This window comes from Chrysemys picta, chromosome 11, assembly GCF_011386835.1.
Source record: "Chrysemys picta bellii isolate R12L10 chromosome 11, ASM1138683v2, whole genome shotgun sequence".
Lineage (NCBI taxonomy): Eukaryota > Metazoa > Chordata > Testudines > Emydidae > Chrysemys > Chrysemys picta.
Genome location: NC_088801.1, coordinates 20,495,513 through 20,511,118, shown reverse-complemented (window position 1 = coordinate 20,511,118; position 15,606 = coordinate 20,495,513). Strand labels below are relative to the sequence as shown.

Below are 15,606 nucleotides of genomic sequence, written 5' to 3'. Positions count from 1 at the left end.
TCAGAGGTGAGGGTTGTGGTAGATTTTTTCTTTTAAAAAAATCTGATGTTCATAGAAAACACTAATAACATCTCAACTTCTCATCTTTGGGTTTTAAATTATAAATATTATATAAATTTGACAGCAAGATTGACTATTTGTCACAATAGTTCTCTCCTTATTGAAATTTTATGCCATCCGAAAAGGTTTTAAACAAAAAAATCACTCTGATACTTTTGTACAATTTATAAAATGTTTGTGGGAAATTGTGTTTCCTAATATAAAGCAAATATGTTTTAGAAAAGAATTTAAAACACACATTGTATTTCTATTACTGAGGGAATGGCCTACTAGATGCATTTCTTATACTATGTGATAGCGCATGCTCTCTTTCTCTCTCTCTCTGCAGCTAACATGCTGTTTTCACCTTCTGCTTCTCTCCAGCAGCAGAATTTCTTTAACCTATATTTAATATTAAAATGTCACAATAAGTGTAAAATGTTTTGACATCACAAACAGCATGTTTTTTCCACAGTTCAAATACATCTTAAAATGTGGAAAGGGCAGGACGAAGGAAGTCCACTGAAGTGGACATAATTACTTGATGTCTTTCATGCAAAATACACAGTGAAAGAAGGAATAATACATTTGAACATCACTTAGTTTAAATTGCCTGTCATAGTACTTGGTCACACAAATTTTATGTAACCATCTTCACACATGAAATAAAGCACATGGTCATGTACTTTAAAATCATGGTGCACTGCTGCCTGTCTTTAGACACCTGTGTGTCCAGAAAAGTGTATAGTGTTCGAACATTGTTCATTCCTGATTAATAAAGAAAATCTTGTATGCAAATGCTATCCCTGTGTTGCAGTCTTTCAAACGCACATGCATACAGTAGATTGACTAATGCAATGGCTCCTAGTTTCCAAGCTATAAGACTCCCATTGACTTCCGTAAGCTTTGGATCAGGCTGTTACAGTCCAGAGATATGGGTTGCTATAGTTACTTAACATAATTTAGGATCAATGCCAAATATCTTTTCTTTATAAATATCCATTATTTCCCTCGTCTGCTTCCTCCAAGTATAATTATATTCAGTAGAACAATTTACTCTAGAATCATGAAAATTCAGCAGTATGAGACACCATGAGTTACTCCAATAGCTATCATAGGTGAATGAATTAGTTCAGATAAAATTTGGGAAAGATTTATTTGCTAAACTTAAACTAAAGCTACATAAACCTCTTCAGATGTTTGAGAAAAGTTTGACTCTCCCCTCCGCTCCTCCCCCCATCCCAGGCCCCTTTTCAATCACCTCTGTACTTCCTGATTTCAGCCAAGCCTGGAATTGCAAATGTTGACACCAATGGAGTTGTGCACTCTTACATCAACACTGAATTTAGCTTCATGTCACAGTTTACATGCATAGTATGGTCCCAAAGCAAATCAGCTAAGCTCTTCAGTCTTACGGATTTCAAATTCATAAAACTATATTAATGCAGTATTGAAGGCTGCATAGTTAAAAAATCACAAGAAATCAGGAAATGTAAACATTAAGATTGCCATTTGCAACTACATAACTAATTAATCTGAGCAAAATGTAAACCCTATAGCTTTGACTTACTGTAACTACGTAAATAAACACAAATGCACTCCATAAAAATAAACTTAATTTTCTAAATAGCCTGTTGAAAGACTTATTAAAGGTTTTTGAAAGTCCAAATAAGTTATGCCAACCACTTCTCCTTTATCAATTCTTTTTCATGACATGGTCAAAAGAATTCTAATAGAGTAGAGACACTTTATTTTCCTTTACAGAAGTCTTGTTTATAATGTTATATCATGACATGCACTATCAAGAGAATTAGTTTTTTGTTGTTTGTTAACTGCTATTCCTTATCTCCTGTTTTAAAAGTTCCAGTAATCCATTCAGATAGCAAAAACAAGACTATGATTTAGATGACCAATCACAATCCTAAACTGAAAAAATGATCTAGTTATTCAGTGAATAGTTACGATTGATAAATATACTTGCAGAAATCAGGACAGTTCATGTACCATTTACAAATGGAACAAGGACACGTTTGTTGTTTAATATATTGGTACTTGGCCATACAACTAATTCTTCATAAAATCCATATACTGGCAGTGGAATTGGCTTCATTATGTTAAAACTGATGCTAAGTATTTGCTTACTGATATGCCTTTTTATATCTGTACTATAAATCTGAGGCATTATCATTTTTCAGCAATTCTCTAAAGATCTATTGATCTTAGAAATTTGGAATTAAAATTTTCCCCAAACCGTTTATCATACCCATGAGCCTCTGTAGATCTCTTTATGTTTAGGAATTGGTGTTTCAAGAAGTGCTTTTATTTTATCTGGGTCAGAAATTAATCCATCTTTGTTCAACTTTTTTCCACTACAGATACATTAAAAAAATGTCCCAAGATTATGTATTTCACACACTAAATGCATAATTTGCCTACATCTTTCATTGTGTTTAAGGACTTTTGACCAAATTAAATAATCATCCAGTACAACTTCAACACCAACGATATGCATTAAAATACCTCAGGAGCAGAACTAATACCAAATACCATTCATTTAAATTGTTAGTGTCAAAGTGGTTTATTAAAATCACTTCCTTAGAGTATGCCTTCTCTAACTTTTATTACCAAAATGCATGTCCTGCATCTGACATGGAATATTTTTTGCTTCTGAGCACTTAGTTGCCACTTAAAATTTTTTGAAAGGATAATGTTCACATTATGGCTTTATGTAAATCATGTGAATCCCTGCAGCTTGTGGATCCATCTATACTTTATTTAGCCTTCCAGTTGCACAGGCTGAGTGTGTGTATCTTTTCAATAACTAATTCACTTTACTTCATGTTATATATTTTTTTCTTGTCAGCTGGATCACAGCAGTTAATGATTTGTTAGTCTTCATGTGCTATTCTCTATCCAGATATCTTAGGTCTAGGAAATCATCTCAAATGTCTCTCATTATGCTTTCGGTCTACTTTTTATGTAATTGTGTGGTGTGTACACCCAACATTTTTAAGATAACTTGGTGGCATAATTTTTCAGACTCAGCATAAGTGGCAGGTGCCCATTTATCTTTTGAAAAAGTATTGTCAAGTGTTACTGGTTTTAAGAATAAGTTGTAATAGTTACTTTCCCTTCTAGTAATACTTTATTCTCTGAATGTGGAAGAAGCTTTGTTTTAGATTTAGGTAGTTATATATTATATATTTTCCTTGGAATAACATTGCATTATCTTCATATCCATTTTAACAGATACAACTCTGCCATTAACGTTTAGATTTGTGGACCAACCTGCTGTTTCTTCTGTAGTCCATGTACTTACAGAATGATCTAAATCAATGCCTTGCTGTTTGCCAAGCACGTGGCTACATTCCTTTTTAATTGTGTGATGTATTTCCTCTTGGGTTAAATTCATCCCTCAAAAGTAGTGGGTCCCCAAACTGTGGGGCAGCTCCCATAAGGGGGCACAGAGGAACATTTGGTGGGAGCACGGGGGGGGGGGGGCAGGAGAGCCCCCACAGGGGGAAGCGCCACTCAGCCCCGCTCTGCCCCCAACTTCCCTCTGGCCCCAGCCTCGGTCCCAGCCATGGCCTCACGCCATGGCCCCACTCCCAGCTGCGGCACCCGGCTCTGATTGCGGCTCTGCTCACGGCCGCGGCCTCAGCTCTTGCCCTGGCCCCAGCCCCGGCTCCTGGCCCCAGCTACGGCTGGGTGGGGAGTGGACGGATAGATTACATTACGAGTAAGTTGAGACGTGACAGAAAAAGTTTGGGGACCACTGCTCTAAAGAATGCATAAGTGGGAACCAAGTGGTACATAGGCCTTGTGCTGGTCCTCTGTACGGGGTGAATTTTCCCACTAGCATATAGAAATTTTAGATTTCAGTAAACTTTTTAAATCCTATTTTGGATTCCTCTTATTTCTAGCTTTTCCCTTTGAAATCATGCCATATTTACTAGCAGCTTATTTTATACAGAGTCACTGGGAGCCTGAATCTACATGTCAACGTTTCAGGGAGTTTCCTGCAGCATTCTGCTTCTGACTAGTCATTTGTATTCCACATAGAAACCTCAATTTTATTGAATCACATAGTTCCCTAAACTCACGTTTACTATTTAAACTGGCTCATAATAGCCTTCATTTCAAATAAAAACCCACTGTCTCGCACAATGATGTTTTTCTGGAGTTGCAGTACTTCCCAAGTTTATCTATGATTTGTACCATATGCTTCCTCCTCTTCTTCCTTCGGAAGAAAGCCATGGCATGCTACAATATCACATCCTGTGGAGAAATGTATTGCCTATGGTTTAGTTGCTCTCTCTGCAGACCCCACATTGCTGATTAAAAATTCAAAAACTATTGCTTAAATGGAGAGCATTTGCTACAAAATTTCCTTGCAAAGCCATTGCACTTGGAGGAAGTAATTACTCCTTCTTTGGTTCAGTACAGCTCTGACACCATATCATGTTTACTGAGCATTCGCAAGTCTAGAAGAAATACCTAATACTTTTTCATATTAACTACACAAACAGTCTGTTCACTCCGAGGCTTCTAAAACATTTAAAAATATCTAGTTCAAAATGTGTATGTTCAGAGGTTTACCATGCTGGTCACTCCCATAGTAATATTATATCATATTTGCATCGTTACTCCCGTATTATTAAGGTGATACCTGTTTTTCCCACATAATGGTATTGTAAGCAGCCACTTTGTAGAATATTTTAAAATAATAATGATATTGTAGGAAATCAAAAAGTAGTGAGTATTGGGCTCATAAATGCATAGAGCTCTTTGCTCAGTCTATTATGTAGTATATTAAGTTGTGTTCCTTTCTACACTTGTCTAATTGTGATTTGTATAGTGTTGTGTGATCCACCTTGTGAGCATGGAGGAACCTGTGTGGCTCAAAATAGATGTTCCTGTGCTTATGGATTTGTTGGTCCGAGATGTGAAACAAGTATGTATAAGTCTATTTAGTCTTTCACCCCCATTTTGGCACTTGCAGAAAATTATAAAACACAAAAAGCCTATATTTTTCCTCAAAATTATGATTGAATAGAGCAGGAAAATTGAAGTATAATATATGTAATGCACTGGCTAAACCATTTCTTGGAATATGTTTTCCAAAAGTACATTTGTGTTATGTAAAAATATGCACATCTGTATCAATATTTGTTACATAAAAGCACCTATGGTCAAAAAAGCTTTATTTACAGTAACGATTGTGAAATGCAAGATTGTGTGAGTGAAAACAGTAATACTAATTTTGAGAATACAAACAGGCAAGCTTCGCTATTAAGATTCATGTTATTGTGCTAAACAAGTTACAAAATAGGTTCAATATATAGAACATCAGGGTGGGGGTGGGGGAAATCAGCCTTCAAAACACTTTATATTAGTTGAATGGCAAAACATATATTACAGTTTCATAACTGCAGTCCTTGCATCTGATTTAAATATCAGGTTGCCTTGACAGGAAAATAATTTTAGCTCTGCAGCAGAATAGTTGAGATACATAAAAGTTAAGAATTTTAGATGCAAGACTTTGTCAAAAATGTGAATGATAAAAAAAAAACCCAAAGGGACAAATTCTGCTCTCAGTTTTACCAGCATAAATCCAGAGTAATTCTTTTAGTTGCAGTGGAGTTGCTGCTGCTGAATTTGTATCAGTATTACTGATAGCAGAATCTGGCCCTAATCCTTTGCATGTTTAAATTTACCCTTGAAATCAATTGCTTATTTTGCAGTGATATGCAATAGACATTGTCATAATGGTGGGAAATGTGTGTCACCAGATGAGTGCAAATGCAAAACTGGATGGAGCAGTCCTTCTTGTGAAACAGGTAAACATTTAGAAAGCATTGGTGTCTCATGCATTCATTTCTCTACCTGAAATCCATGTGATTTGCACAATATGCTGATTATACTGGGAATTACTACAGGAATTAATATAAAAAAATAAATGAGGAGCTAGTACTGAGCATGTAAATATGAAAGAAGAAAATGCCTTTTAGCGATGGAGAATGCACATTTTGATTTTGTAGGTGATTGTTTCAGAAGCCATGGTAGCCTCTCATCGAAACTATAGTTTCATATTTTTCCAGCATACTACAACTGCATTTAAATTAATCTGAAATATCCTAGTGACCCTTAATTTCTTTAGACACTTAGCACTTGCGATAATGTAATTCTTATGAAACAAACTATTACTGTGACATACTGAAAGACAAAAGAGTTAGAAAGGAAAAGCTATTTTAAACGGCCACTATACTTTGAAAAAGTATAAACTTTAAAAATCTTGGGCAAGATACTAAAGTCAAAGCAAATGAATTGTGCAAATCATGGATAGACATCTGAAATAAACTATTAAAATATTTCTTTAATCCCACAGGATCCCCAAATGCTTTACAGCTATGCTAAGGCATCACTGAAATCCAGCCACTGCTAGGACAGCCAATACACTACACAGCAGACTTGCTAGACAAATGGGACATTTTTGCTAGCATTGGGGAAAACCTCTGTCCAAATGAAGTATGCTAGGATATTTTTCAGATTATGCAGAAGCAAAGAGAGCCCAACTCCTAATATTTTAAAACTAAAAGAATGAGAGTAATTGATTTTGATTGAATTTCTATTTATATCCAGCTATCTGTAGCCCTGTTTGCCTAAATGGTGGAATCTGTGTACGCCCAAGTACCTGTGCTTGTCCTTATGGCTTCTATGGACCCCAGTGCCAAACTGGTAAGAAAGTTCAATATATCACATGGATAGTAGATTCAGGCTTTAATGGATATGGTAAGTGATAAAGACTATTTAAATGTTTATCCGACTTTATGCAGTACGTATTATACCCAGGAATTTGGTTTGTCAACTCCATCCATGCCATTTTCCTGTTATAGTACATTGGAAATCTGCATACAAGTTTTTTTTTTAAAGGAGTTGTTATTGGACTAAATAGTTATGTATTGCTGAGAACTAAACAATTCATCTGAAATTAATTTGAGCAAGTCATGACAGAATTAACATCTAATTAATAACTTTAAAATATAGCTCTGCTCTAACATGTATTTATGTTTTTCAAAAAAAGGGATCATCATCTTACTCTACAGTGAGTTTGATTTAGAGCAAGGTGCATCTCAAACCAAAAATTGCAAACATTTCTGTGAAATTTAACAAACAAAAACCTTTTTCTGCACATCAAGAATACTTAGTTCCATTTCAAAAGTTGCTAGATAGTCAAACATTTTCTGCAGACAGCAGCAGAGTGCAACTTTTGCTAATAGGCAGAGATCATAGGCCATTGATGCTGCAATTAGTGGATCAATAGTTAAAACTTCTCTCTTATCTCCTTCCTTTGACAAAGACCTGAGCACACCAAGATATATGCCCATGAGTGTGCTTCCATTAGTTGTCATGCTATATGCGTCCTGTAGAGTTACACAAAAATGCATCTTTCAAGTTCTCTTCTATTTCAAGCATGCTAAGGTTCTTAAAAGGGTGAAAAATCTCATCTCCTCAAGGATGTCCTCTCCCTTAGGGAGTTAAAATGATGAGCACCCATAAAATTACTATGGTTCTAACCAGGGGTGAAAGTAGAAATATGGACTTACAGGTACGGAGCTGGGTTGGGGCCAGCACTGGCCCCTGGAAGGGGCGGGGCCTCAGGCAGAAGGGATGGGGGGTCAGAGCCAGCCCCAGCCCGCCCTGTCCTGTGCCCTGCCCTCCCCTCCCCCGCCGGGGTAGCAGGGGCAGCCGGGGGCTCCAGCAGCAGTTTAAAGGGCCCAGGGCTCAGCCGCCCCGGCCCTTTAAACCGCTGCTGGAGCCCCCGGCTGCCGCTGCTACCCCAGAGCTCTGGGGGCTATTTAAAGGGCCCAGGGCTCCCCTAGTTCTAATGCCCCAACCCTTTAAATAGCCCCCGGAGCCCTGGGGTAGCGGCAGCGGGGCTCCGGCAGCTATTTAAAGGGCCCAGGGCAGTAGAGGCAGCGGGAGCCCCAGCCCTTTAAATAACCCCCGGAGCCCCGCTGCTACTCCAGGGCTCCAGCAGTGGGGCTCTGGCGGCAATTTAAAGGGCCTGCTGGGAGCCCCAGGGCCTTTAAATTGCCACCTGGGGAAGCCGGGCCGCCCCGGTACGGTGCACCGGCTCTTGCCAGTACGCCGTACCGGGGCATACCAGCTTACTTTCACCTCTGGTTCTAACATGTATTGATTTCCCAAATAATTTACACTGGAGAGCATTGGAACTGCTCGTGGTTTGGTTCTAATTTGCAGGGATAGGGGCGGTATGTAGCATCTTGCTACAACAAACTTGTCCCCCCCCCCTTCCCTTCCCCCTCCCAGGTTCATTGTCCCAGATTTACAGGAAGAAAGACAAGATGCAAGGGTTTATTTAGGCTGCTGTGTTATTAACTTAACTCATCTGGGAACTGTGTTATTAACTTAACTCATCAAGGAACTATCCAGCAGTAATTCACACAGTGCAGGTCATGATTTCTTCCATACTTGTTTCCAAATATTTGAGGGCTGCTATCAGCCCCCCACTCCTCCAAACCTGGTCTCAGCCCCTTGCTTTGACCCAATCACCCTCCCCTCATTTGAAGGTTAAGGAGCTGGGGAAAGGGAGTTGTCTCCTCACTGTATGAGACATATGAAGCCCCAACCCTATTCCCCAGTTTCTTTAGGTGATGCCTTCCCTCAGTCCACTTCCAACTCTGGTTTACCAGGGAACCAGACCTCCTATGGAATGAGCACTGGACACCTGCCACAAGAAGGTGCCAGCAATTATCTTGGTTGCCTCCCGCTACCCGGAATCAAATTCCCAGATAGCTAACAATTCCTTCCTTAACAAGGGCCAAAAATATATCCTCTCCCCCATCAGAGAGGTTGGTTGCCCCTGATCCAGGCATGAAAGAGGACTCCATCTGAAGGGATAGGGCACATATAGCTTTCCACAGTTGCACCCATGGACAATTGCTTACCTTAGCCCTCCTCCAGCTACCACCTCAGGTGATGCTTCCTTTTCTGCCCCCAACCAAAGTAGGTCAGGATCTTTAATGGAACCGGACACTTTTGTTCCCATTGACCAGAGAACGCCCCATTGCCATTGAGATTACAGGAGTTGCATTTCCAACAGAAGTGCCACTCTTAACTGGGAGAGTAACACTGGAATGAGTTAAACACTCTCTCTCACAAAGCTATCCTATTTTTCAAAGGACAGTGGCACATTTACGGGTTTGATTTCAATCCAATTTTAAAAATTTTGAAACCATGATGCTAAATTGACCTAGAGTTCTTCGCTTTCATTTTGTTAGCTCTTTGCCATCCTCCTTGTAAGAATGGCGGCCACTGTGTGAGAAACAATGTGTGCACCTGTCCTGAGGGTTATGCTGGAAGAAGGTGTCAGAAAAGTAAGCTATATCATTTCCCTATTTCTTTCCAAACATCTTCTGCTTCAGAAATGTGTTTTTCTCGAGGGATGTATTTCCCTCCCATGCATGTTAAATAGAACATTTAACTTGTATTAATGCTCTAATCTTCAATTTTTATACCATGGCACGTATATCAGTAGCCTATGTACAAAAGACAGAGCATCCCATTTCCGAAGCTTCGCTTGCACTCAGTGCCGATAGGTTAATGAAAATACCATTATGTCAAGCAACCATTAGGAGTGTTTTGCTGGAGTCCTATCTCTAAATTTAAATACAGCTAGATTGAGTCGTACAGTCAGTATTCTGAGATGACTTAATTATTTTTCATTAAATTTACTGCAAGAGAAAATTAAAGCCAAAGCCATAGCAGGTGATTGGGATCCCTAAAAATGTCAAAACACCATTCCTTCTAGCTTAATTAATACAGTTGGTTAATAATGCTTTTTGCTTTTCCTTTTGTTCCTATCACGTTCAAATCCCTCTTCAACTCCACACAGCTATTCATGTTTGAGGCTTTTATTCTTAAGGGGTAATTTGTTATTTTGGTATTTTTACTGATTCTACTGCACTTTCCAGCATCTGTCATCCAGGGAGCTTAAGGCAGGTAGGTGAAAATTTATTTTTTCCCCCCTTAACCAGGTTGAAATTCTCAAAATGAGAGCTGTGAAAACAACTGCTTTTGGCAGGAAGAACTTGTAAGCTTTCAGAGCACTTTATTTTTCACACACATGGAGACAAAAAGCCAGTGAAAAATTCCTTCCAGCTACAACAACTCTCTCAGTCCCCATACTGAAGCTTTCCTTCCCTTCAGCTGAGAGAATAGTGATGCACAGTTCCTGCCTGGCTGCAAAATACACAATTGAATAGTCTATTCTGGCAGGAACAATCTGGAGGGAAGATCTCGGGGAGGGGGTACCTTATGTTCGGCATCTTGTTTTTGAGGTCATAGTACATTAGAAAAGTGCTGTTTCTAGCTTAAAGTACGCTACCATTCCTCAAGACAGATCAGCAAAAAAACGGTGGATAATGATTGCAGCTTTAGGGAAGCCTTTTCCTAAGTTGTCTAACTGCTACCAACCCACACAATAATTTCTTTCTACTTAAGCTCTTTTCAAGAAGCGTACAAAATTTTGCTGCCCACCTGGGTAGCCACTAACCAGTGTAACAAAATTTTCAGTGACTATCAAAATATTCTTGTCCCATTTTAGCCAAGTAAAATCTATTCCTCCATTCTACTCCAGTAACCAGCAATTAACTGTCTGTTTTATTTGGCTTAATATCCTATGAGATTAAATTAAGGATATTCATTGAGGAATACAGAGATAAGTACAAGGAATTATTTCCATGTCTACATGCTGCTGAATGGTCACTGATTGCTAACAAAATTCACATTTGGTGTGTTGTTGTTTTTTCCTGTTTAGACAGGTCTGCACACCATTTTATAAATTTGTTATTCATAATAGTTCAACACATATGGACCTATGGGTTGTTCACATATTCTTTGTAGCGAGTATTCAACCATTTGAGCCATCTGACTGGTCACCTAAGACACATGGTATGCTTGCTGTTCCCTGACTGAATGTCCTAACGGTCAAAAGCAGGAGGAGTGTCTGGAGAAATAAGCCCCCAGCCACCTGACCAAAGGACTTTTAACCTCCAGGCTATGATAAGATGGCAGCAGTGAGCTCCTGGCCCCTTGCCCCCAGGGGTAAAAGTAATATTAAATTCTTACCAGTACGGGGGCCGGCTCCGGCCCTGGAAGGGGCAGGGCCTTGGGCAGAAGGGGCGGGGCTGGGGGTTAGCTTCCCCCAGCCAGTACATCCACACTGCCTGGCCCCCGAGGCTCCCGCAGCTTTTTAAAAGGGCCCGGCAGCGGCCGGAGCCCCGGGCCCTTTTAAATCGCTGGCCTTGGGCAGCTGCCCCTTTTGTCATTAAAGTGACATTAAAACTGCTGTGGAAGCGCTTTTACGTTGTTGCCCCTTTTGCCTCCCCCATCGATGGCCCTGCTGGTAGCATCGGTGCTTTAACGTGGGCTGCATACGGGCCAGTACCAGCTTCTTACCAGTATGCCGTACCGGCCCACTTTCACCCCTGCCTCCCCCCACCAAAAATCATCTGCTGGGGTGGTTTCGTTGGGAGGCCCCCACTGCAACAGGTTTCAGAGTTAAGATGCATGGAGGCAGTTAATACCTTTGGGGAGGCAGTGTAGCCCAGTGGGCAGGGCAGTTGACTAGAACTCAGGAGATCTGAGGTCAATTCCTGGCTCTGCCAGCCAGTGGCCTGCTGGGTGATCTCAATTTCCCCATCTGTAAAATGGGGATAAGGATACTGACCTCTTTTGAGATGTACAGATGAAAAGCACTATATGAGAGCTAAATATTATTACTACTGGAGCTATTGTTTCAGGTTGCCTGTACACTCAGGCTGACATCCCTACAGTCACACACAGATCACATGTCCTAATTTTCCTTTCCAGCTATGAGGACTAGAAGTATTTGTAATATTAAATGAACAGTGAGATTTGACCATCACGTGATTCCAGGAGATGTTGCTCCTGTGGCTAGATTGCCTGTTGTTCTGATGCTTTAACCTAGTGCTGATTACAGCCTATATTCTTGAGTGTTTAGGAGTCTTATTTTGGGAGAACTTCCATCATTTCAGTGACTCAAAGTGGCTATTTAATTGGAGGTGGTGTATGGGAAGGTGGGACTAAGAATATGGAGGGGGTTGAATAGAAAAGAGAAAGATCACATCACAAAAGTTACACTATCACAGATAAATGTTTGGTGGGGAGGGTTTTCTAAAGCTTTGGCAGGCTTTTCTGTTTGCCTCTGAGATGAGGATATAATCCATCTGTGCCCCGGGTGAGGATTTTTTATTTCTTTCAGGATTTATTACTTGCTATAGTAATTGCACAGAGCCAGTGGATATCCTCACACAAAGAATGAGGGGAAAGGAATACTGTATGGCAATAGAAAGGCTGTAATGAGTTACTAGAAAATAAGTTAATTGAGGAGTTAGTGATGTAACAATTCCCAATTGCAGACTATCAAGACCTACATGCGTGTCGGTTTGAAGTCAGTTGTGCCAGGTGAGAAAATTGCCTCCTTGCTGGCTTAAATGCCATCAGTACTTCTGGAATGTGTGAGAACACATTGATTGGTGCAAAGATAGTTCAACCAAAATTAGGAATTATGACATCACCAGAATTTCTAAGAGAAAACCATCCATTGGATATGAAGTCCTTTTAATTATGCCTTACAGCCTTAATATAAACTAACAGAGTTACGTTAAACTCTTCCAGGCTTCTAGGGTGTTTTCTCCCAAGTTCTCAAAGTAGATCTATTTCTAGGACCTTATTCTTTCTCTTACACCAGTGCAAATCAGGAATAGTTCCATTAGAATTACACCAGTGTCACACTAATATGAAAAGGATATCCTACCCTTAGTCTGTGTGTAGTGAGTATCTACCTGGGAAATTTTAGGAGGAAATATTATTTGTATCAGTTGAAACATGTCAGTGTCCAGCAAGATGAATATACAGTAGGGTTCTAAATCAAATTATTTAAATGAAGAAGTTCCTTGCTGATTAGATAACCACCATCTCCCAAATGAACAAACTCTAAGGCTGGCAGCGAAGATGTTCATTAACCCAGTGTACCATTATTACTCAGATGCTGAAATATTGCCACTGAAATTTTAAATTAAACGGTCAAAATGTAAATGTAAGATAAGAAAAAGCTGCAAAGAGACTCAACCCTAAAACAGATTAAATGGGCTGGAATGTAAATTAAATTGCTTCATTTCCCCTTTCTTCTGCCTTTCCCTTTTCTAGTGCTCACTAAAGCTCCCCTCACACACACGCTTCATAACTGAAAGAAGCTGGGGAAGTCAGTATTCTTGTGATGTAATCAGGGGCAGCTCCAGGCACCAGCCGTGGGGCGGGCGGCGTGCCGGTCGCCGTGGGGGCGGCAATCAGGCTGCCTTCGGCGGCATGCCTGCGGGAGGTCCGCCAGTCCTGCAGCTTTGGTGGTAATTCAGCGGCGGGTACGCTGAAGGTGTGGGACGGGCGGACCTCCCGCAGGCATGCCACCAAAAGCCACCTGACTGCCGTGCTTGGGGTGGCAAAATACATAGAACCACCCCTGGATGTAATCAAGGGTCTTGCTAGTCTACAGAGAAGAAAGGTTGGAGGCAAAGATGAAAATGAGTCCAAACAGTGTTGCGTTGAGAACACTTTCCCTCTGGGCACCTCCACACCTTGTTTTCGCTGCTTTGGGGCATTTTTCCTTTTCTTGTCAATATTTCAGGTGAAGGACTGAGAAGGAAGTGGCCTTATTTATTGCTGGCAGCTTCAAATTTTCCCTAAAAGGGGACAACGAGAGGAGAGGGAACATAGCAGCCAATCAGAGCGGACATATTTGCAAATTAAATGCAAGTTTATTTATGGCTTGAATAGTTACCTAATTTATTATTTCACTTCCTGTGTGCTACACCTTTGCATTTCTAAATGAGTCTGCCTGACAGGTACCATTTTGTTAAACAGAGAGGATGCACCATGCCTCCGTCACTCCGACTTTTTCTTTCTTGTTTCCTTAATTTAAAAGGAAAGACATTCAAGTTGCAAGTGTGTGTTTGTTCTTTGTCTAAGCTGACAACAGTTATGTAAATCACACAGTTCTGATTGGCTGAAAGCTGGAATACAGGGATTTGCACCTGTGTTTACTGACAACCGCAGAGTGATTATGCAAACCAGACACCCACAAACAGAGTGAGGAAATGTCAGACCTGACAACAAAATGTACAGTTATGCATCAGTAACTGTAGCAACTTTGTATTCTCACTGGAAGAGAATTCCATTCTGTACAATCAGTCTTACTCACTATAAAGAGGCAAACACTGGCAGTTCCTTTAAATAAAATAGCTTTCATGATCGGCTTTACATCAAACAAACTTACAGCTGCTTCAGTAATAAAGAAAAGCAACTCATGCTTTGTTCTATTTCCCTTTAAGGAAAGTGCCAAGTAAAAACAATCCTGGAACTTCACTTCCTTCCTGGGGGCTTTAAACACTATTCATACTGACACCTTACTGAAATTAACAGTAATGAAAATGTTGTAGGATTCCAGATATTTATTACCTATGTTTTGGATAGCTTACTTTAAAAATAATGCTAGCGTGATTAAAACCAATAAAAGGCTTGATCCTCTATTTTTTCTTTAAAGAGAGATTTCCATTTATCCTTTTTAAGCTACCCTCTAATTCACTTCTGGCATTTTCCTTTCTGAACCAAAAAAAGGACACCGCTCCCTCTGGAGCTCATCAGCCAGCAAAGATTATCTGAGAACAACACAACATTCTTCCACCCCTACCCTGGGAACTCCAAACAAATTAGCAACCCAAACTCTAATATCTCTCTTAGCAGTACATCATGTTGCCACTTGTCAAATCTAGGTAGCTGGTTGGACAGACAGGTTTTTAAAAATATAGAGACACCCCAAAATTCTGCACATTTCTAATTCTTTCATGAAGTCTGGTAGAAAAATTGGGGCTCAACTCTGCAAACCCATAACCACGAGTCATCACAATGAAGATGGGTTTTTGCATGTTTGGGTCCCAATCTTTGTAGACAACTTTTTTTTCACTCTAATAGTTCCTGCAGGCAGGATTTATTGTCAAAACACTGCATACAATATAACTCAGTGTTATTCTTCCAACTTTGCTTTCCTCCCCTCTTGATACCATGAGGACGTTGCTTGTCTGAGAGCTATAGGCAAACTAATTTGGAAATGTGAACTTGTGGGTTTGTGAAATAGCCTTTTGCCAACCACTGTAATATTGTGCAAATCACTCATTTACTGTATCGCATGCTTTCCACGTGGGCCTCTGTAAATTGGAGCCCTATAGATTGTAGAGGCAGGTAGTTTACCAAATTATACCTGCACCAAGTCATTTTTTTGACAATTTGTAGTATATTGTCAGGAATATCTCCATTCATTAGGCACAACTGACTGAACACTGTGTCACTGGGACAGAGGAAAAGGAAATGGGGGCTCAGTTGTGACTCCTCCGACTTACTCTGCAGGAGAGTAAATTAGCATAAGGGACCACCTTACTCCCTTGTCCCAGATACTCATATCATAGG

The 15,606-nt window shown here is 40.1% G+C and overlaps 1 protein-coding gene and 1 long non-coding RNA gene across 6 annotated transcripts in view; one reads left to right on the top strand and one right to left on the bottom strand.

Annotated features, from left to right (window-relative positions):
- The window catches only part of LOC135974323 (uncharacterized), a 211,413-nt gene that overhangs the window by 47,324 nt on the left and 148,483 nt on the right, over positions 1-15,606 (bottom strand). The window lies entirely within an intron of this gene.
- Positions 1-15,606, top strand: part of LOC101938743 (von Willebrand factor D and EGF domain-containing protein-like) — a 251,180-nt gene that overhangs the window by 207,080 nt on the left and 28,494 nt on the right. For 4 of the 5 annotated variants that reach the window (XM_065561612.1, XM_024106535.3, XM_065561613.1 and 1 more), the window contains 4 exons: positions 4,898-4,993; positions 5,784-5,879; positions 6,682-6,777; positions 9,345-9,440. In XM_065561612.1, coding sequence (XP_065417684.1) covers positions 4,898-4,993; positions 5,784-5,879; positions 6,682-6,777; positions 9,345-9,440 — 384 coding nt within the window. The remainder of the gene's footprint in view (positions 1-4,897; positions 4,994-5,783; positions 5,880-6,681; positions 6,778-9,344; positions 9,441-15,606) is intronic. The other variant, XM_065561614.1, reaches the window with a different exon arrangement.